Raw genomic sequence first — 21,482 nt, 5'->3', positions numbered from 1 at the left:
TTTAGGATTCCTGAGAAGACCTATGTGAGGACTCCTGAGAAGACCTATGTGAGGACTCCTGGCCCAGTACGGTAATTGGTTATCCTTCTACTTTCTTTATAAAGCCATTCTTTCTTGAAATGGTACCATTACTTTTCTTCCATCCAGGTAAGGATAATATATAGGGATATAAAGAACCATAAGAAAGACTATAAACACAGGTGCCTGGGTGGGCCAGTCATTTACGCTTCTGGCTTCGGCTCAGGTTGTGATCTTGTATTTATTGAGCTCAAGCCCTGCATTGGGCTCTGTGCTGACAGCTCAGAGCCTGGAGCCTGCTTCAGGGATTCTGTATCTCCCTCTCTCTCTGCCCCTCCCCCTCTCATGCTTTGTCTCTCTCTCTCTCTCTCTCTAAAATAAATAAACATTGAAAAAAATTTTAAAGAAAGACTATAAACAAATGTTCTCTATAAATACAGATTTTTTAAACCCTAAAATAATTGTAATGAATCCAATTTAATAGTACATGTAAAGAATAATAGTATATAACCAAGTAGAATATATTCTAGGAACTAGAATGTGGTTTCTATTTTGGAAGCCAAAAACAGAATATTGCTTAACAATATATCAAAGAAGAAAAAGTTTCTTATCACCTCAATATATACTGAAAAGTTACTAAGTAAAATTAATTTTTCATTCTTGAATTTAGTAAGCCAAAAGAGGAAATACCTAACATAATAAAGAATATCTGGATGGCAGATACTTAATTGTGAAACAATAGATAATTCCTGTTAGATCAGCATTATACAAAAGTGCCTATAAAACCAACAGTTTTGGGGCGCCTGGGTGGCGCAGTCGGTTAAGCGTCCGACTTCAGCCAGGTCACGATCTCGCGGTCCGTGAGTTCGAGCCCCGCGTCAGGCTCTGGGCTGATGGCTCGGAGCCTGGAGCCTGTTTCCGGTTCTGTGTCTCCCTCTCTCTCTGCCCCTCCCCCGTTCATGCTATGTCTCTCTCTGTCCCAAAAATAAAATTAAAAAAAAAAAAAAAAAAAAAAAAAAACCAACAGTTTTAGGGGCTCTTGGGTGACTCAGTCAGTTAAGTATCCAACTCTTGGCTGCAGCTTAGGTCATGATCTCACAGTTCATGATTTTGAGCCCTGCATCTGGCTCTGTGCTAACAGCACGGAGCCTGCTTGGGATTCTCTGTCTCCCACTCTCTCTGCCCTTCCCCCACTTGCACTCACTCTCTCATAAATAAATAAACATTTTTAAAAGTCTTTAAAAAAAAACCCTATAGTTGTAGCATTTCCCTAAAAGTGTTAGCCAGTACAATAATATAAGAATAAATAATGCAAATAATATAAAACTCGTAAACCCTGTCATTATTTATATTCAATATAATTGCTCACCAGTAAAACCCATAAGAAATCAACTGAAACAATAACCTAAGGAAATTGAGAGAGTTCAATAACGTACAAAACCTAATTACTATAAATCTCCATACCAGCATATTTATAATTTTTTAAGTTTATTTATTTATTTTGAGAGTGAAAGAGAGAGAGAGAGAGAGAGCATGTGCACATGGACACATGAGTGGAGAAGGGGTAGAAAGAGAGGGAGACAGAGAATCCCAAGCAGGCTCTATGCTGTCAGTGCAGAGCCTGACTCAAGGGTCAGACCCACAAACCATGAGATCCTGACCTGAGCCTGAACCAAGAAGTGGATGCTCAACCAACTGAGCCACCCAGGTGCCCCAGCATTAGCTATTTTAAAAAATATTAGGGAATTCCTGATAATAAACCTAAAAGAAATTTATGTAACCTCTCTGAAAATGTATTTCCTTGCTAATTAATTGCAAAATAATATTTATCTTTTCTATTTCTTGAGATACCAATAAGATGACAGTAAGTAAATGTTTTTAAAGGTATAAAGTCACAAAAGTAAGTGCAATAGAGAAGTCATCAATATATCAGAGATTTATGTACACTTTTGGAAAATGGGAAATGAATGGAGGATTAATAACTTACTAAATAGAATAGAAGAAGCTACCACATAGAAAGCACTGACAAAGGTATTCACACAAAAAGAGATTGATGTCAGAACTTTGGAAAGGTTTGGCAATTAGAAGCAATGTGCACAATGGAAAATAGTGATTTGAGGTGGGACTAAAAATATTATGGAATGGACATTTGAAGTAATAATCTAAAAACCCAGTACCTCTGCCACAGTACCATCCATATATGGAATATTAGTCCCAAAGAGAAGACTGGAGATTAACTATGGAGAGATTCAACAGAGAAGAGACATTAAGGAATGTCATACTTTGGAAGGTGAGATGGCAGAAAGGGCTGAAAATAGGATAGATTCAAAGTCTACAAATGGGAAAGTTGGCTCCCTCCCTGCCCCAGAAGTATACCACACATCCTTCCCATGTAGAATATTGGAAGATTCTTCTCTGAAGAAGCTTTATAATCCCAGAAAAAAAGACCTCCACATACTGATAGGAGTGGGATTGCAAACTCTACATTTAACCTTTTAAAGAACTGCCATACTGCTTTCCAAAGAGGTTAAATGTAGAGTTTGCAATCCCACTCCTATTTATCTACCTAAGACAAATGAAAACATATGTCCATGCTAAAATTTGCGCATGACTGTACATTGAGGCACTATTCACACTAGCCACAAGGTGGAAACAACTCAATGTCTATCATGTGATGCATGGATAAACAAAATGTGGTATATCCATACTGTGGAATATTATTTGGCAACAAAGAGGAATGAAGTAGTAATACATGGTACTACATGACTGAACCTTGAAAACACATGCTAAATGAAAAAGACAGTCACAAAAGGCCATATATTGTATGGTTTTATTTATAAGAAATGTCCAGGTAAATTTGTGGAAATAGATAGTGGTTGTCTAGGGCTGGGAGAGGGGGTAGAAATAGAAAGTGACTGCTAATAGGTATAGGGTTTCTTTGGCAGGGGCAATGAAAATGTTTTCAAATTAAATTATAATAGTTGCCTATTTCTTAATAAACTAAAAACCACTGAGCTGTATGCTTTAAATACGTGTAACTTCTGCATGTATTTTTTATTTCAATAAAACAGTTTAAAGTTTATAAAGAAGCGATCAGCCACATTGAATGCTGCAGAGACATTATGTAAAATAAGGGCTACAAAAATTCCATTTGATTTAACAATACGGAGGTCTTTGATGAATTTGGCAATTTCAATTTTAGCAGTGTGGTAGAAGATGAAAGCCAGATTGTAATAAATTGAGAAATGGTTTGGTTATGAAAGGAGAGATCTTCTTAAGCACTCTTGATTAACCAGTAAGCAGGAAAAGATTGAAGGTTCTAGAGTGGATAGTCAATACAAAAACGTTCCTAAGAAACATAAATGGAGTGGTTAGTCTTATCTAAAAGAAGGATCACTTCCTTCAGTGTGAAAGGAAGAAATGATGAGTGCTGAAAGACTTGTAAACTTGATAAAGACAATTTCTCTTTAATGACCTCTGTTTTCTCTGAAATGGGAAACGAGGCCATCTGTTTAAGAAACTAGTGAGAAGGGGGGAAATGAGAACAAAACAACTGATGAGAGAAATACAGTAGCTTTGTCAGAAAATGTTTAGCACCTACATAAGATTAGTGACTATGAATTTATATTGGATCTGCTCTTTGTTTGCTTGTTTCTCTGAACATTGTTTTATTTACATTAAGTTGCCCAGCTATTAACTCATAGAAAAGGCAGACATTCGTGCACTGTTGTGCTTTTGCCAGGTTTAGGGGAGAGGACAGAAAGACAGTGGACACATTATTAAGAGCATTGTTAAATAAGTGATTGGAATGCCGGACCATGAAATTGAAGTTGAATAAGGGATAAAGGGCTGGGAAGAAAGTATGCTGTTACTGGTCCCACCAGGACAGAGAATTTTAGTGATCCTGTTCACCACTTGAATCTTCATTCTTAGAACAAAAATTGTTTGAATTAATGGTCTGATGAGATCGATGGGCAGAGACAGTGGGAATAGTTGAAAAAGTAAGCTTGTGGTTAAGATGTGGGCATCAGGAAGTAGTAGGATGTTTGAATTACCGAATTCAGAAAAGATGCCATGTTAGTTGATGGCAAGTTACAGGATATGAAGAGTTGGGCTTGCTGAGAGAGTCTTTGACCTGAGATATCAAAGAACCAAGAAGTCAGAGTGTTGGTGCAATGTCATCCATGTGATGTTGACATTAGCAGGAATGATGGTAAGAGGTGAATTGAAAGAAAAGACTGATCCAAGCGTTAACATCTTCAGTGGCTGAGAGTGAGTGGGTAAATGGATGATATAGATGAAGAAAGGTTGAGAGTGGTAGAGCAGATGACAGGCTACTCAGAGCAAGAGGAACTTAATGTACTGGGGGAATAGTGATCAAAAACAATAATGGAAGCAGTGATGATTCCAGTACTGCCCTTTGACCACGAAATACATAGGGTATGTTGAGTGTAAACAATGCCCACTGAGAAGAATGGAGGGAAAGCATTGACCTCAGCAAGAGAGCCAGGTTTCAGTTCAAATAAAAGTTGAAGGAGGTTCTCTAAGAAGAGTACCAAATATAGCCAAGTATATCATGAAGCAAAAGCTCCAGAAGTGTTGAAGGCCATAGGAAGGGGTGGGAATAAAGTGAGAAAATACAGAATATAATAAAGGTAGCAGTAGTTTGCTAATCTATGATGGATTGGAGTGGGGAATACCTTTGGGCATTGATCAATTGAGAGAAGGAATCAGAAACGGAGTTGATTTCATCTCAAAAAACCTTGCACCTAACCGAAGTGCTCTTCGTTAAAAATAATGTTGTAAAAAAATTAGTATGGAAAAAAATGTTCCAGTATACCAAATGAAAAAGTAGTTGACACAAACCATATGTGTAGTGACCTTTTTTGTAAGATGAGAAGAGTATGTGGGTGGGTAATACTTTTGAGAATGTTTGAAATATATGGTGATTTTTTAAAAGACTAGCTGTCAAAAAAATGCCTATGGAGGAAGGCACTAAGATTTAAAATTTAAGCCACTGGCCCATTCATTTTTTTTTTTTTCCAACAATATATAACACCTACCTACCTTGTGTCAGATACCATTCTTGACACTGGAGATAATATCAGTTAACACAATAATGACCCTACCCTCACAGAGCCCATGACTGGTGAAAGAGATAAACAATAAATCATGTATTTTAGGTAGTATTGAGTGATATAAAGAAAATAAAACACCATAATGAGATAAAGTGACCATGGTATGATGGCTATTTCAGATAGAGCCTTTAGGGAAAGGCTCTTTGAAGACGTGACATTAATGAATAGAGTGGGCAAGCAAGATCTGACAGCAGAGCATCCTAAGCGGGGGATACAGCACATGCTCAGGCCCAGAGGTAGCTGGATTGATGGAGAGGACCAGGATTTAAAGAAAAAAAAAATGAATTCTGTTTAGGATAATTTGACATGCCAATCAGGCAGCGGTTGGGCATGTGAGTCTGGGACTGGAGAACAAGCTTCATATTGGAGCTATACATTTAGGAGTTGTTGACATATGGATATTAAAAGTCATATGAATGAGTGGAACTACCTAAGATACGAGAACTAAGGATTGAGCCCTGGGACATGCCATCATTTAAAAGGCAAGAGAAGAGGAGAGTAATCAGGAAAGGTCTGAAATCACAAAAGATGAAAACCGGTAATGCGAGGGAAAAGCTCCAGAGGCTGCATCCTCCCCTGGGCTTTGTCTCAGTATCCTGCTAGGTCAGGAGGCAGCCAACACTGGAACGAGAGTTCTAGAGGGACACAATTAATGCCAGTACAGCCAAGTTCAAATTGCTTCCTGAATGGGAGTGGCAGAATAAACCAAATAAGCCTTCTCACCTTATCGCCTCTCCATAAGGAAGCTAGTTAAGTCAGCCTGTGTGCCAGGGTAACTCCTGACTACCAACCCGGTGAGGTACAGAGGCAAGAGAGGCCCACATAGTCGATGCCTATGGCTAAAAATAGAGTCTGAGTTTTTCGAGGGATGGTATTTTATGGATGTGAATTAGTTACTTATCCGTTTAAATTAACTGCATACCAAACTCCCATCAGGGCCAGGCCAAACTAATCAACTTTTTAATCTCCTGTCATATGTCACCTCAGCACACTTAAGACACACTGCTCACAGAACACAGTTTGATAACTAAACAGTGCTCTTTGCTGTATTTAGTGTAAAATGCTATAGGAATTCATTTTGTATTTTGCTTTACTGCTATATAATTCTGGTATAAAATTGAGTGATTTCTCAAGCTGTGGTATTTAAAACGATCTTTATTAATTTGTTGCTTTTTAATCTGCAAATTATGCGGTCTTTCCTGATGGAAAAAGTACTGTTAAAAACACTTGTTGAATGAAATTAGCTATGAGGTGCCACTGAAATCCGAGGCCCTTGTCTACCACAGCCTTTCTGATTTCTCTGCCACAGTGTAATCCGTGATTAAGTATGGCTTCTAGAGAAACGGAGTCTATATGATAACAGCAGAACCATGAAGATAAGCATTTATACTTTAGGGTAAATTAAATTATTGGCAAAAAGATAGCCCAGTTGATTAGAAATGTGGATATGTTCACACTGAGTTACAACTAATCATACTATACTTTTCAAATAAAATGTAATTGGAAACAGCAACCATTTTCTTCACTTTTCCTTTAGTTATACATCTTCTTTATCTTGGCAGAGAGACTAAAGAACACAAGTCTAGGAAGTCAAGTTGCCTGGATTAAAAACCCTTTGGCTCTGCCACTCACTTGCTGTGTGACCCTAATCAGTTCACGTATAGCTCTGTGGACCTCAGTTTCCTCATCAGTAAAATAAGAGAATTATTCCAAATGATGTCTAAGACCCAGTCCTCCATGACTAAGCATTATTAGTGTTTGCCAATATCCAGTTCCTCTCCCCTTCTGGAGCCACATGACTAGTTCTGGCCAATCATATATAAGGATAAGTGTTTGCCATTTCCCGGCCATAGCAACCTATATACAATTCTTCAGCTTCCCTGCCTGCCAAGACAATAGGGAAGCTTCCGTGTTCCAGGTGGTGCAGCCAGAAGATAGTGAACCCACTCTCTGCCTGGACCTCCTTTAAGCATATGGCATAAGCATAAAATAGATTTGAGTCATGTTAAGCCATTGGAGTTTTGAGGCTAATTTGTCCTGGTGCATAACCTAACTTATCCTAACACATCAGATCTAACTTTCTATGGTTTTGTGGGTCACTCTTTCCATGTTCTAGAGATTTTTTTTTTTTACTCTATTATATGTGGATAAAAGTACTATGAAGGAATTTGAAGCCCACAACTTTTTTTCAAATGGTTAAATAAGTTGGTACCTATTAAATCAGTCTTTAAACACAAATCCCTATCATTACTCTCTGTTTCAGCTTGTTTCTCTGAAAGATTGATTTCTGACACACTTTCTGATTCCCAATTATTTTGGCTCTAATTTTTTAATGGAGAAAGTAGCTGGTTATTTCCTCATTCAGAGTATCTCTCCCTAGCTGTTTTAAGCATGAAATTGTATAGAAAAGTACAGCTTTCCATTGTTTCTAACTTTTAAAAAAAGTCTTGGCAGTCCGTATAAAGAGATGAATGTTACCATTGCCAGGTGTCTCCAAGGAAGATTCAAACAAAGCCCGTGCCTTGAGCATGAAGTAGATCTGTCTTTATGATAAACTTTCTTGGAAGCAGTACCCAACTCATTGGCTTACACTTTAAGATGTTCTGGTTGAACACAGAAACCACTGTGTTGAATGACAGATATAATTGTATTGAAACAGTGTCTTAATGCTGTGAGAATAAAAACTGCAAAAAAAAAAAATTCTGCTAAAAGGAATTTCAGTTTACAGCTTTTCATATCATAGAAAATGATGACATTTCCATGCATGAAATATAATCTGATTTTGCCTGGGACTTGAGGGCAGGGCGAGCTACATAACTTATGAAACCAACGCAAAGTGAAAATGTGGGGTCCGTTGTTCAAAAAGTAGGATGAAAATGTGCAGTTAAAGGTCCTAAAATGCAAAGCTTTTTCTTTTAAGAAGAAACTTATAAAGCATAACCAGTAATGGTGATTCGTGAGTAATAACATACACCTGCAGATAGCAAAAAAATGTATATTTTTGTGGTCATAATTTTATATAACAAATAATAATACTTTGTTAATGTGATAACTTGACTGATCCTAAGATTTTTCTGGCTGGCTTTTCTTTAAATTCATTTATTAGATCATCAAAATTGATTCATTTAGCAAGTTTATTTTAAATGATACAATTAAAAGCAAATCAGTCACTCTCGGCAAATGAAATAGCACACATAATTTCTGGCAATTTTTAATTTTGAGAAGAATATTTCTGCTGATACTACTGACACTGGAAGTGTTAGGGATATATTAAAGGCTCTGACAAAACTGGGATAGATTTCTGATAAATGATTTAAAAATATAAATTTCAGTATCTCTTGAGCTGATGACACAGAGCAATTTTTCTAAAAAGATTCGATTCTTTATACACATTAGCTTTATGTGTGTCAGAAAATCTAATTTTAAGTATAAGTTTGTACTGTGTTGTTTTTCCCTGGCTTTTCCTATAACTAGTAGAGGTCATACAAGAAACCAAAAGTCACTTAATGATTTGTATATAATTCTAAACTCCTACTTTTGCTTTCTATTGCTGTATCTTTCATGATGTAGGAAAATTAATTTTAAAACTGTCTTCCTCACTAGTTCATTTGAAGCTGCATGTGAAAATAGTGTTCTTTTCCATCAGATGCGACAGTCTTTAACATTTAATTGCTATTTCTGAACCTGTGGATATTTGCTTTGCAATGATGCAGCAGTTTTTAAGACCAGATTCTAAACTCCTCAAAGAATTCTGATATTTCTTCGATATGCTTTATTGCCATGTCCATGTATATACTTTTATTTTATAATAATTTACTAACGTGTTATTGCCTAAACACCACCATTCCCATCTCCACGTTCAGGCCAGAGAGCTAATGTTTCGCCTTGGGGACAGGATCTGGAAAAAGACAGGCAAGCCAGCCTCTCACCGCTGCTGCCGCTGCTGCCGCTGCTTGCCTTCACCATAACCATAACCAATCTGGGCCCGGGTCCTAGCCCAGCCACACCCCTGGCGCCCTGCAGTGCCCCAGGCTGCTTCTGGTATGAATGTGCACACCAGGAAGGCAGGCCAGCTGTTTGGCATAGGCACTGCCCATTGCCCACTGTGCCTGTGGGTCCGAACCCACGTATGCATACCCAGCACATCTCCTCTGCTAACACACCTGCTCCCTTGTCTCATCAGACTTCAAAAACACAAGGTCAAAGATAAAATCAAGAGTTTCAAGACGACAACAGAAGAGCATTAAGCCAAGTCCAGGGCCCTGTGCAGCTGCACAGGTCACACATGCCCTGCTTGAGGCTTCATGACGTATCTGTAGAAATTACTTGCCCCTCATATGAATGAATGTGGAGGCAGATACATTTATGCCTTTGACGTTCCATACTGGACATACATACAAATAGGCCGTGGATGAGGATACATATTATTGGCCACCACTAGTTTCTCTGCCTCTATGCTGCCCTAAGCTTACCTTTGTTTTCTTTTGTTTTGTTTTTATCTTGAGAGAGAGAGAGAGCGTGCGCACACATGAGCAGGGGAGGGGCAGAGAGAGAGGAAAAGAGAATCCCAAGCAGGTTCCTAGCTGTCGGCATAGAGCCTGATGCGGGGCTCAATCTCATGTACCGTGAGATCAAGACCTGAGCCAAAATCAAGAGTCAGACACTTAACCGACTGAATCATCCAGGTGCCCCTAAACTTGCCCTTTCTGATGAAAATGCTAGACACCAAGGCAGACTTTCTTTGGAGGAGGCTCTTTATAGATTCACATGAGAGTGTCTTTTCCCAAGGTTCTAGAGAGAGTAGGAGTAAGATAGCAGGAAGGGAACTAGTATTTACTGAGTACTTACTATGTTACTTTATACCAACCGATTAATTTCATTGTAACAGGAGTTCTGTTAGCCTTTTATGCATGAGAAACTGAACTGAGAGGTTGAAGAACTTTCCCAAGATCGTACAGCCTGCAAATAGTAGAGCAGAGATCTAAACCAGGTCTGGCTGGCTGCAAAGACTTTGAGAGGCAGCTTTAGTGTCCTGGATGTGAGCACTGGAGACAAACTACCTGGGTCCAAATCCTGACCTGGTCATATAATGGCTTCATGTTGGATGAGTTACTTCCTGAGCCTCAGTTTCCTTGTGTATATGGTGGAGATCAGAGTAGTATAATACCTACTTCACTGGGTTGTTTAGAGGGTTAAGTGAAGGTTGAATATATATAAAGCGTTAAGAACAGTGCCTGATACTTAGTAAGCTTGCAATAAATGTTACTATGTCTGTCATTACTATTGTCAAATTCCTTTGCCCACTCCACAGTCTCCCTTCACAGGTTAGAAAAGAATGTTAATGATCAGCAGAAGAGAAGAGCTTACAGACAGACAGCAGGAGCCTTCTGCTGTTTACCTTCTCTAAAGTTCCCCTAGAAGGCCCTCTTGGAAATGATGTGAGCGGTGATCTGATTCTCACCCCAGGCAGCCCAACCCTGTAGGCTTCTTGGATTCTAATGTTCCATCAGTCTGATCATTTTCTGTCTGGGTTGTGTGTGTGTTGCAGGTATGAGACTTCTCTGTTGGATTTGGTTCAATCTCTGAGTCCAAAGTCTGCTCCCAAACCTCAGCCCCATCCCTCCAGAGAAGCTGGGGCCTGGAATCACAGTACTTGCCGATTTAGTCCTCGAAAATCAGTCTGGAACAAGGTGGGGGCAGGCAGGACCCCTGAAGACCTGGAGGAGAATCAAATTCTGGAAGATATCTTTTTCATTTGACATTGAAACACATGCTACAAAATTTCCATCAGAAATGTGTGGGCTTCTTTATGTACTGATCTAGAGTGTTAAATCATTTGATGGCAAAGTAACCGTGTCTCTCCCATACTAGCATCCTGTTGTGTATTGAACACAGAAATCATTCTACGAACCCGGAGTGGTTTTGGTCAGACCAATCAGTAGGTAACACATTAAGGGGTTATGGGGGTGGAGGGTAGTATCTTTTCTAGGCCAAGCCTTGTCATATTCGGCCTGATTTCAAGAGTGTTTCCTTCTCAATACTTTATTGGAAAAGGTTGGCTTTCTTTCGTATACAAGGAGAACGTTTTCACTGAAAGATCCCTCTGATTTCAAAGTAGCCCCTTTGTAACATAAGCAGTTTCAGAAAGACCCTTTACCTCTCCTTTACCTCTGTTCCCTCACTGCCTGCCTCTATGTACGCGTAGCCATTGAATCCCAAAGTTGGAGCTCCTGTGCCTATGCTCACAAGCAACCCCGGGGACTAATTGTGAGCCGGTATCAGTAGTCATCAGCCCAGCAGCTGCCCATCCCTCAACCAAGGGGCACAATGGGCTAGAGGGAGGGACCCACCCAACCCTTGGAAGCCAGCATTAAATCACACAACAGAGTGACTACCCTCAGGAAATAAAATGGAGGCACAGGCCTAAAGTGCTTTTCCTGCCGTCCACCCATTTCCCAGGATAAATAAGAGCAATATCTCAGTACGTCTTATTGGCCCAAGTGTCTATATTCTTCACTCTTTGGAACTGCCCATGGCTGTATCTGGGGAAGATGGCAGAGCTAGAGAGGGGCATCAGCTACCACAGGCTGATAGGCTCTCCCTGGGCCTCCCTCCTACCTATGAGGATCAAAGGCCCTGGCGACCAGGCCTTTTATGTGCTCTGCTCAGGATCACTGCCCCACTGTCCCATGACCTCAAAGAACCATCTCTACTTGCCAGATTCTCCTTCACCACCCCAGGCGGAGTCTCTCCATCTTTCCCACTGGGCCTCCATTTGACCCGAGAAGGCCTGTGGGAGAAGTACACTTGAGGCCTCGTTTTCTCTCTGTTCTCCTATTCAGCAGAGCTCTGGAGATGGGTCCTTCAGCTTACAATGGGCTCTGGTGGGCACTCATGCTGATCGGCAGCATGATAAGCCCGGTAGAGCCAGTGAGTTTAAAACTTCCCAGTCATTGGAAGCAAGGGGAAAATGTGTCCCCAGATGTGTATGCTCAATGACTTTATTTGTTCTGGAAAGTGTTGCTTTTTTTCTCTCCCTTTCACCAGTCCCAGGCTTGAAGTAGGACCAAGAGTCTTTGTCAGCTAGTGAGTGTTGGTAGCCAAAGTCAGGCCACCCAGTGTAAACTGCATTTAGTGAGCCTGCATGGCCTTATCAAAACTAGATTATTTAAGCCTACAAAAGCCTTGTTAAGCAGATTCCTCATCTGAATAGATCTAAATTTCACTGTCTCTTCAGACTGAGGCCCTATCATCTCTACTCAGCCTTCCTTTACTTGGGTCTTTTTGTTCTTTGGAAAAAAGAATGGAACCTACCAATACCATATCCTTAATTTGAGGTCAAGATTAACTAGGTTTAGGCATTCAACTGAAAGTTTGAAAAAATACTACCAATTACAATGTCCTTTTAAAATTCACCCCTGTGAGAGTAACTGAGTCCATTTCATCCCATTTCAAAAAGGGTTTGGAGTTTCTTTTGGTGTGGCAGAAGGGGTAGAAGCTGAGAGCCCTCAGCCATTTTCTCAATTAAATTTAAGTTTCCAGAACTTTCTTTTCCTTGCCCCAGGTGTCATGAGTACCTTAAGTACATCCCCCCTTGGATCAGCCATAACTACACTCTCCCGTTTGGACACCGGTGTCTTTACAGCTCTCCAGAGTAAGAGGGTGCCAGAAGCACCAAGAAAAGGATTATGATTTCTTTAAGAAGCTTGTTTGCCTTTAGAAGAATCATAAGTGAGATTTAAGCTGAGGTCTTTTGGGGTGAGTCTATCACATGCCACAGATTGGAGTTTAATTGCTTCTTTACCTCCCCCTGCATGAGCAATTTGGAAGAGCCAAGATGAATTTTCAGCAGAGCATCAATCAACATACTTTTCATATGCTACATTCCGCCACCAGTTGCCTTTCTGTATCCTGTGGGCATTTCCTGTGTGTCAGGGCAGTAGGATGTGAAATTGTGTCTAATCCAGTATCTTCCTTATGAATTGAACAGTGTATGTTAACATCTTACTCTGTCTTGGAGATACATATGTGGAGATACATATATATATGAAAAGGTTCTTGTAGGACCTCGAGGCTGTTGTAGAGCCTGGACGCTTGACCTAATTGCAGATATCGTATGGAAAGAGGAGCAGACACAGAGGGGTCAGGCTTTCTTCCTGGTAAAGTACTCCCAAAGTGACTGCCTCCAGCTGCTTCCTCAAAGCAAGACTGGATACGTATTAGGAGAGCTGCACATAGGGCCACAACATTGCCTACCCTGCTACCCACTATTCTGTGAGAGAAAAAAACAACCAGTGTTTGCAAAATGGGAAAAGGCAAAGTATGTCCACCAAAGCTCCCTACAAGGGCCCAAAGTGCCTGATTTAGGAAACTAAGGTTAATCAAGGAAAAGCTTTTGCTGACAGTCATCCTTCCTGGAGGCACACTTGTGTTCATCCAAACAGACCCCATGGTGGGGACTTCTCTAGAAAACCCCAAACGTCACGGGGAAGGAGGGGCCCTCTCCTTCAGAGCTGCCCTTGGCACTTGGCCCAGCTCCCAGCACCTGGCTCCTACGAGAGAGATTTGCTAGCCAGAGACTCTGGGAAGCAATAGGCCTAAAGGAGAGAGCCGGATGAAGTCTGTGGTCATTAATGAGGTGGAGAGGCTACAGCAGACTCCTCCCAGCTCATGCTTTAGCCTCACCTCAGTGCATATTGTTTCTAATGTGGACAACTGTTCATATACGTGAGAGATTTTAAGTTAATCAGTTATCTCCATGGCTATTCTCCTCATGTGGTTGTGGTATCAAATCATCCCTTCGACACCCCTCCTCAGATCTGTGAGGCGTAGCTTGGAAGCAAGAGCAGCACCACATGTTATCAAAATGTTGTTTTCCTCAGTATGTGTTAAACATCAGGAGCGTGGGTCAGCTCAGAGAGAGGAAACGGTTTGCCACAAACTGTTAGGTTTTCCTGGTTGACTCCAACCCACTCCCATCACGTGGACCCCAAGTCTCCTCTAGGCTGTGTGGTTGCTGGAAAGGAAGTTTCAATTTACGTGCACCCCTGAGTCCCTTCCACGTGCCTGTCACCCAAATTGTTCAGCAAGGAAGGACTATCACAGCACTCGGACACAGGAAAAATGGTCCTGTCTAGGTGGCTTTAGGTGCTAAGAGATGCTGGGGAGGGCTTGTGTGCCTGAAATGCCCAGTTTTGAGATCAGACTCGTGGGTCCAATTAACAGCCAGAGACTCTATCCTGCCCCTTTTTCCCCAGGTCAACCTGGCACCTCCCCCTGATCAAGGGGACTGCAGGTATCCCTCAGAGGAGGAGGTGGGAAGACCACAGTCCTCACTCAACCAGCTCCGAGCCCTGTGCGCCATCTTGTTCAATGCTTATGATATTTGTACTTTTAAAAAATCATTTCAGGGGGGCGCTTGGGTGGCTCAGTCGGTTAAGCATCCGACTCTTGATTTCGACTCAGGTCATGATCTCACAGTTCGGGAGTTCAAGCTCCATGTCAGGCTCCACGCCGACGGGGCGGAGCCTGCTTGGGATTCTCTCTGTGCTTCTCCCCCGCTCGCTCGCTCTCTCTCTAAAAATAAATAAACTTTAAAAAAATAATAAAAATACAAAACCATTTTAGTATATAAGTGTCTCTTGTAAGCCACCTTTAATTCTTCGTGGAACGAGGACAGGGAAACATGTACGCGTGCCTAAGTGTTCAGCATGTTATCTTGTGCACCAATAATGAACATGAGGCCTGACCGACTTTAACTGAGGCCATCGGCCAGTAAAGAATAGAATTCCAACTCAGAATCTGGGGGTGGGAGGGCCATTACTCCTTTCTCCCCCCTCTGTCTTCCGGTCAAACCCGAGTAGTAACGAGTCCTCCTCCTACTCCTCAATCTGCCCCCTCCGCCCTCTCTGCTGACACGTCTCTAGGACAACAGTCTCTGTGTTGGGCTCCCTGCTAGATGGCCTGGACTCATCCTTGAAAGAGTGACTTAACCCTCTTTGCCTCGCTCTTACCTTTAAATGGGGATCGTGACAGAGGCTACCTCGGAATTGTCGTGAAGGTGCAGCGAGCATGTCGAGCGCTCAGCACAGGTAAATAAGCACTCCTAAGGGTTACCTGTTAACTTTTCTCCATGAAGCGACCAGGGTCATCTTGCCATGTCACGCCCTGGTTAAAGCGTTGGAAAGTTCCAGTACTTCATTTCCTATTGCACTTAAGAGGGAGCGTGGCCTTGTGAGCATTAATGCACGGGGCTCTTCATGGTTTGGCCCCTTCGTTTCCCTGCTGTTTCTTTCTCTTGACTTCTGTGCTCCAACCACTGCGAACTTCCATAGTGACTGAAGGCAGCGTGATATCCTTCTCGCGAGCTTCTCATGAGCTTTCTTAGCTCTCTGTATATCCTCTATCACAACACTTACTGTGCTAGGACTGCCTGTTTATCTGTTCCCTCCTTTAGATGGTAGGCCCCATGGTGGCCAGAATAAGATGCTGGTCTTAGCCATCACTCAGTCCCAAGAAAGGAACATGATTCCTGGCACGTTACAGACTCTCATCATTATCAGTTAGATGGATAGGTAGGTGCAAGGGTGGAAGGGAGGGAAGGAGAGAAGGAAGAAATTAAACAGATGTGTGCCTCCAAAGTTCAGTACCCTGAATACTCCAGGCTGCTTGCACCTCTCTCACAGGGAGAAAGAGAGGGCTGTACTGAGGGGTCTGGGGACATTCTGTTGCTCCCTCTCTATTCCCACACTGACTCACATTTTCTCTCCAAACAAATCTAAGACTTAACAACTTTTCCTGTTTAAAAACCCAAAGGACTCCACGATGCTTACAGGGCAAGGAGCATGCACTTTAGAGTGACCTACCAGGACTCAGCATCTGACCCCACCTCCCTCATCCACCTCACCTCCCTCCTCTCTCTGCTCTATTCACCTTTCCAACTCACAGCTATTGGCCACCTCCCAAAGACACGCTGCTCTTTGCCATCTGTGTGGCTTTTCCACACTTCTGTCTCACGGATGACTTTCCCAGACCTAGCTCAGCTGTCACCGCTTCCATATTCTCCTGATCCCTCCGGGCATCCTTATAGACTCTCTGCTTCTGCTAATGCTCCAGAGAACCTTCTGTCCTATCCCACCTCAAACTGTGCTGTATTGTCTTGTGTACTGTTTGTCTCCCTATTAGCATGCTGAGTGTCCAAAGACGACAAATATTGACCTTGGAATCAACTCAGCCCTACCACTTGTGAGATGTACACATTTAGACAAGTTATACTTTATAAATTTAAACTTTATTATAAAGTTAAACCTTACAGAGGCACGTGGATGGCTCAGTCCATTGAGCATCTGACTCTTCATATCGGCTCAGGTCATGATCCCAGGGTCATGGGATTGAGCCCCGCATAGGGACTCCATGGTGAGCGTGGAGCCTGCTTAGAATTCTCTCTCTCTCCTTCTGCCCCTCTCCCCCACTTGCACTCGCTAGCTGCCTCTCTTTCAAATAAAAAAATAAAGTTAAACTTTATCAATTATACTTTCTAAGCCTCAAATACAGTAATTTATAAAATCATTTATAAAAAGGGGGTGGTAATTCCTACCCTATGAGTTGGTGCCTCGAACGCTGACCTAGCCCGGGAAAACTAGCCCAGAGGAAAACTAGAATGATTAGGCAAAGATGCCCATGCAAGGAGGCTGAGGCAGGGTGTTCAGTGGAGGCAGAGGGGGCTCTCTGGAATGTAGGGACCAGAAGTCCCAGGAACAAAGAGCAGTGTTGGGGTGCGGGAGACAAGAGGCGTTCGGCTGGAAGACCAGGGCCCGTCCCATCTGAGATCTGCACAAGGCATGGGCGCCGGCCCCTCCCTCCCCTTCCTCTGCGGTCCATAGCTGGGCGGCCTTGGCCTGCACCTCATTGGCACCACCGCACAGACAACAGCCCCGGCCTGACCGCCACCAGGATGTCCAAGGCCCACGGTCCTTCACCTGTGCTGCACTTATAAGCCCTGGTATCCCTGCTCTTTGTCCTTCTCTTCCCCTGTGCTGAGATGAGGGGCTGGAGGAAGGGAAGGCCAGCTGTCCCGCCTCTTGTCGCTGCCAGCTGAGACACCATGAACCCCCCCAGCCCTGGCTTTCAGTGTCCTCCTCCCAGCTGGAGGTGATTTAAGCTTGTTGGATTTATATAACATTGGGAAATGGTAAACTGTGTAAATTTGCTATGTTTTCCAGGGACAGTTATTTATGGAGAGGCATTTTTAACTCAAGTGCAGAAGTGTTAAATCATTATAATAAATTCATGCTATTCAGACTTTCTTACATTGTAATAAATTTTTTCTAAGCATGAATGAGGAGATCCATGATTCCTCTAATATACTATTATGTATTTCTTCTCAAAATGACACAACTTACTATATCAACGTGGAGAATAAGAGAAGGAGATTTACTGCGATGGAGGGGAAAAGGTTGAGTAACAATGAGTGTGAGAAGGGTGTCTGGAGCAGTGACCCCAGGCAGAACTTCTCCCTGCCTCTCTGCTTGCCACGCACCTGCTGGGAGGAGAAGCAGGTGCAGCCCCAGCAGGGGAGGGCCAGCTAGGGCTGCGACCCCCAAATCTCCCAGCTGACCTTAGGAAAAGAGCAGAGAAATGGGTAGGGGCCCCGGGGCTTCCGTCCCACCCTATGCAGGGGGAGGTGCCGGAGTGGGCTGTCTCCGAAAGGAAAAGCCCCCTGGTCTTCCAAAACCTTCAGTCCCGCGTGGAGAGTGGCCCTGCACATGGCCCTCTCCTCACCTGTCTCCCACCTCTCTCCTCACCTGGATGCTCACCTGGACCAGAGGGTTCGTACCTTTCATCAGATCCCCAAAGTTCAGGACACATTGGTCTTCAGTAAGCTCTGAGGCCTTTTGTGATCGTCCACTATGCACTAGGCAAAGTCCAACGACATCAGTTCTGACCACCAGCAGCACACAGGCGCTCCTTCGAGCTGCAGTTAAGAGCTCTCAGAGGCCAGAACAACAGCCCCTGGGAGGGAGACTTCCATCAGGATCTTCCCAGAGATAGGGCACTTTTGCTGGGCGAGGGCAAGGACAGGAGGGTGTCCCAGGCAGAGGAGGAGCAGTGTGTCAAAGGCATGGAGACAGAGCCCCCCAAAGTAAGCTCACGCGGACAGTGTTGAATGCTAGGCCTGGTGTTCAAAGTCGGAGGAGTGGTGGGGTCCAGCGGAAAGACACCCACATAGGTTCCAACTATCGCTGCTTCCCTGCTGCCTGTCACCTCCCCAGCTGGGGCTCCCAGATCCCTCCTTAGTAGGGAAGGAAGAGGGAAATTGGCCCCTCCAATGCCCGGTCCAAGTGGCTGACAGCTGTCTTCAGGCTGACCCAGCTAATTCCAAACTGGCCACCTGTTTTTGTTTTTTTTGTTTTTTTGTTTTTTTTTCCATTTTATTTTGAAGTCAGACTTACAGAGAAGTTTTGGAAATACCGCAAAGAAGTCCTGTATACCCTTCACCCATATTCCCCAAGTGTTAACATGGTAACTCATTTGCTTCATCATTCACTCTTTCCCACACGTAAATAAACACATCTATTATTACCTTTTTCCTGAAGTATTTGAGAGTAAGTTGCACACATAATCCTCTCTAATAGTTTGGCATGTATTTCCTAAAAACAAGGACATTCTCTTACATAAGCACAGTACAGTGATCAAAATCGGGAAGTTAACATTAACACAGTGCCGTTATCTAATCTACAGACCTTAATCGACATGTTGCCAGATTTCCTTATTAACTTTCTAAGTTTCCTTTCCTTAAATATCTTTTTAACAAAGGAAAAACAATGCTGGCTCAGAATCATACGTTGCATTTAGCTATTGTGTCTCTCTAAGATGAGTACGATCCACTTGTTTGGTTTTTTTTTTAAGCTTATTTATTTATTTTTGAGAGAAATTGCAAGCAGGGTAGGGGCAGAGAGAGGTGGAGAGAGAATCCCAAGCAGCCTCCACCCTGTCAGCGCAGAGCCCAACTCGGGGCTCGAACTCATGAACGGTGAGATCATGACCTGAGCCGAAATCAAGAGTTAGCCACTTAACCGACTGAGCCCCCAGGCATCCCTACAACCCATTTGTTTTATAAAATGTTCCCCAATTTGGGTTTGTCTGATGTTTTCGTATGATTAAATTTGGGTGACGCGTTTTCAGCAGAAGTAGGTAATGTTGTGTCCTTCTCAGCACATCATACCAGGAGGCCCATGACAGCTATTTCCTTCATTCCAGGGCATATTAATGTTAATCACATGGTTAAGGTACAACTGTACAGTTATTAACCCTTCCTTTGTAACGTATTAGTCTGGGAAGGGGGGGGGGTACTTTGAGACTACGTAGATATTGTTTCCCTTCTACCTTTTACCCACGAGTTTCAGCATCCTCTGATGATTCAGCACATTCCATTTAAATCCTAGTCTTCTGCTGGGTTCTGACTACCCTCTTTGACCAGCCCAGTACTAGACAAGAGATTGGAAAAGGAGACAGCTCATTTCTCTTCATCAGGGACTTCAGCTAGGGAGGGAGCCACATACACAGAGCAGCACAGAACAGCGTGGGAACAGGGCCCGGTGACGTGGTCCCCACTCGGAGGTCAACAGGAGGTCACAGAAGAGGTGCTCAGCCTGATCTAGAGCCCTCTGGAGCAATGAACCCTGAACCAAGGGCAGGGAGAATGTGAATGGTCAGAAACCTGGAACAACATGAGAATCTGTGTCCATAAGACATCTGTGAGGGCCCCAACAAGAACTTTTCCCAAATGCCTATCATCCCCCCAGCTCCCAGTAATGAGAAGACCAGAACCATCGGGCTATCTTCTAATCCCTGTGCAGAGCTGGGGCAAGATGAAGCCGAGGGGCCTTGCTGGGAGTGTGCCAGGCCTGGGCTGCTTCAGAAGGGGTGCATGGGAGGCATCCTCCCTACACCACTCTGCTTCTCATTCATTTGGCAACCATTGTCGAGCTCCTTCTATGTGCCAGACCTTGCATGCAATGCCAAAGGCCCTAGTACCTCAAGTAGTTCTTGATTAAAGGGGATACCTTGAGCCCAGAGGCATCTTAAGGTTGCCCAGTGCTCAGGATGAGGCGGCAAGTGTCAAAACTTGCTTCAACTTCCGCCCAGAGTGGAGAGCAGGATCAAGTGGCGGGGAAAACACTGTTCTTTTCTCTCATTCGGGTAGCTCTTATCTCAAGAGCTAGGCTGAGGGCTTTCACAGCCTCCCTCCTCTGCCCTCTCTCTTCTCCAGGGCCCTTCCCAGCACTTAGCAGAGAGCTGGACCAAATCCTTGAGACCCAGGCACCGGCTCACTTCTGCAGAGGAGGAAACTGAGGCAGAGGCCTGAAGCCTTTCCAGGACAATCCTGCTTCCACCCTTCCCGTGGTTAGGTTGTGTGTCTGTGTGAGCCTTGGGAATACAGTCAGCGAAGAGGCTTCTGAGTGAAGAGTCGTGATGCAAGTGCCTGGAATGGGTAGCCTCTTCCAAAGTAATACAGCGATTACAAGCACAGAATCTGCCAGCAGGGGACCGGGGCTCACACCCCAGCTCTGCCGTACCGGTGACTTTCAGTACACAGCTGAAGCTCCTCTGTAAAACCGGGTCCAGGGTTAGCGGGAAGACAACTGGGATGGCATCAGTGAAGTAGCCAGGACAGTGTCTGGGTCATCAGTGGTGGGGGGAGGTTGTTTTTAAACAAGGCCCTGCATCTTCCCCAGCATATTCCCCGCCTACCTAAGACATCTGACAGTTCTTCAGAATGTCTGCCCATGGGCCCCTCCCTTGGGGCTCACCCTCCAGCGCCCAGCCCAAGTGTCTCCTCCCCAGACTTGGCCCCTTGCCTTCCATCCTCAGGGTCGCCCCGAGCCCTGCACCACACTATTCCGCAGTTGTCTTTGTAAGGGAACCTCATATGGGGGAATGAGTGCAGCTGATTTTTATTCTGGGCCCCATTACTTTCTTGCAGTGGCATTTTGGGCAAGTTACTTACCTTCCCCAAGCCTCTTACTGTGATTCACGTGGAGACTCTGGAAACCAGAAGAATCCTCATACCTCAATTAGTGGAGTACGGGGCCCTCAGAAATGGTACATTTTCCCCCTTGATTTTGAGTGGTGGAGAACCAGTTTGCATCGATCTTGAAAGTTTGTTTATAGTTTTCTGCAGAGTTCAGTGTACTGGGGTAAACAAAGCTGTCACAAACTCAAAAGGTTTTGAACCTCAAGTGGCTACATCAACTATTAATAAATATTCCATTTATGAATTTCCTCTCCTTGTTAAGAATAAAAGCTAACTGGGTCTTTGGGTTT

At 43.5% G+C, this 21,482-nt stretch overlaps 1 protein-coding gene across 14 annotated transcripts in view; it reads left to right on the top strand.

Moving 5' to 3' along the window:
* Window positions 1–21,482, top strand: part of KIAA1328 (KIAA1328 ortholog) — a 365,569-nt gene that overhangs the window by 334,423 nt on the left and 9,664 nt on the right. For 11 of the 14 annotated variants that reach the window (XM_058692243.1, XM_058692241.1, XM_058692253.1 and 8 more), the window contains one exon: window positions 10,705–21,436. The exons of 2 other annotated variants lie outside the window; for them this stretch is intronic. In XM_058692243.1, coding sequence (XP_058548226.1) covers window positions 10,705–10,915 — 211 coding nt within the window. In that variant the 3' untranslated portion in view covers window positions 10,916–21,436. Of the gene's footprint in view, window positions 1–10,704; window positions 21,437–21,482 lie in introns of those variants that run through there. One more of the 14 variants, XR_009250976.1, reaches the window with a different exon arrangement.

The sequence above is a fragment of the Neofelis nebulosa genome, chromosome 11 (assembly GCF_028018385.1).
Source record: "Neofelis nebulosa isolate mNeoNeb1 chromosome 11, mNeoNeb1.pri, whole genome shotgun sequence".
Classification (NCBI taxonomy): Eukaryota; Metazoa; Chordata; class Mammalia; order Carnivora; family Felidae; genus Neofelis; species Neofelis nebulosa.
Note: the sequence above shows the minus strand (reverse complement) of the source record. Positions and strands in the feature narration are given on the sequence as shown.